This window comes from Lotus japonicus, chromosome 4 (assembly GCF_012489685.1).
Source record: "Lotus japonicus ecotype B-129 chromosome 4, LjGifu_v1.2".
NCBI lineage: Eukaryota > Viridiplantae > Streptophyta > Magnoliopsida > Fabales > Fabaceae > Lotus > Lotus japonicus.
The window spans coordinates 19,631,321-19,632,259 of NC_080044.1; the positions used below are offsets into that span (position 1 = coordinate 19,631,321).

A 939-nucleotide genomic window follows, 5' to 3' on the forward strand; every position below is an offset into this window, starting at 1 on the left:
TCAGACTTTGTTGAGTACAAAGTAGAGTTTGGTATTGACCCTAAAAGACCAAATTTGGAGTTCATGGTCTTTTTGGAAATGATTCTCAGATACAACCTTGTTCCAATTCTTGATCAGATTGTAGACGAAGACACTGTTCATCTTCCACTTCTTCAAGACCAAAGAGTGTTCTCTGAGACCTGGGTCCAACACAGTCACATCCACACCTTGCTGTTCAGCAGTGCTTTTTTTCTCAGCTTCAGTGAGGAACTCACACTTGATACTATTTTCCGGCATAGACAGACGATTGTTATTCGCCTTGACGTCAGTGTTGTAGAGTTTCTTGCTCATGAGAAATTGTATATTGGTACCATTCAGCTCTGCAATCCTGTTCCTGATTTCTACAGGCAACTCTTGCACATTCTCTGAAGCAATCTTCTTTCTTGATTTCTTCTTTGCGGGTTTGGCGAGTACTGCTTCATCCTCTTCTTCATCATCAAGAACCATTTCTTGAATTGGAATTCTGGGCCTTTTTCTATTCACCCTCAGATTATTCTTTGCCTTTGTCGCTTCAACCTGTGAATGTGAATGTGAATGTGAGTACGTTTCTTGATCATCACTTTCTCTGATCACCCTCTGATTCTGATTTTTCTCTACAGTCTTTGAAGTTCCTCCTCCCAATCCAAGCTGGGATTTCAATTTCTTGATCTGAGTCAATTCTTCTTCACTGTAAAACTGTGCTGTATGCTCTGAATCCTCTGATAATACCATGTCAAGAAAGCCAGGCTTGAAGGGTTTGGAAGAGAACTTCTGAAGTGTCTCCCAGTTTGTGATGCTGTTCACCAGTTTCCATAGTTCTTTCTTCTCCGAAGGCTTGAAGGGTTTGGAAGACAGCATTTGACGTGTTTCATAGTTTGAAACACTTTTCACCAGTTTCCATACTTCTTTCTTGTCCCTCAT

General features: G+C 40.9%; 1 protein-coding gene across 1 annotated transcript; it reads right to left on the reverse strand.

The window, feature by feature from the left end:
* LOC130712429 (B3 domain-containing protein At2g24670-like) lies at positions 1 to 939 on the reverse strand. The gene has a single exon (XM_057562267.1). The coding sequence runs from the start codon at positions 937 to 939 to the stop codon at positions 1 to 3; it is 939 nt and encodes a 312-aa protein (XP_057418250.1).

Coding starts and splice junctions, on each gene's coding strand:
- LOC130712429 (XM_057562267.1), bottom strand. CDS start 939: ATGAGGGACAAGAAAGAAGTATGGAAACTGGTGAAAAGTGTTTCAAAC.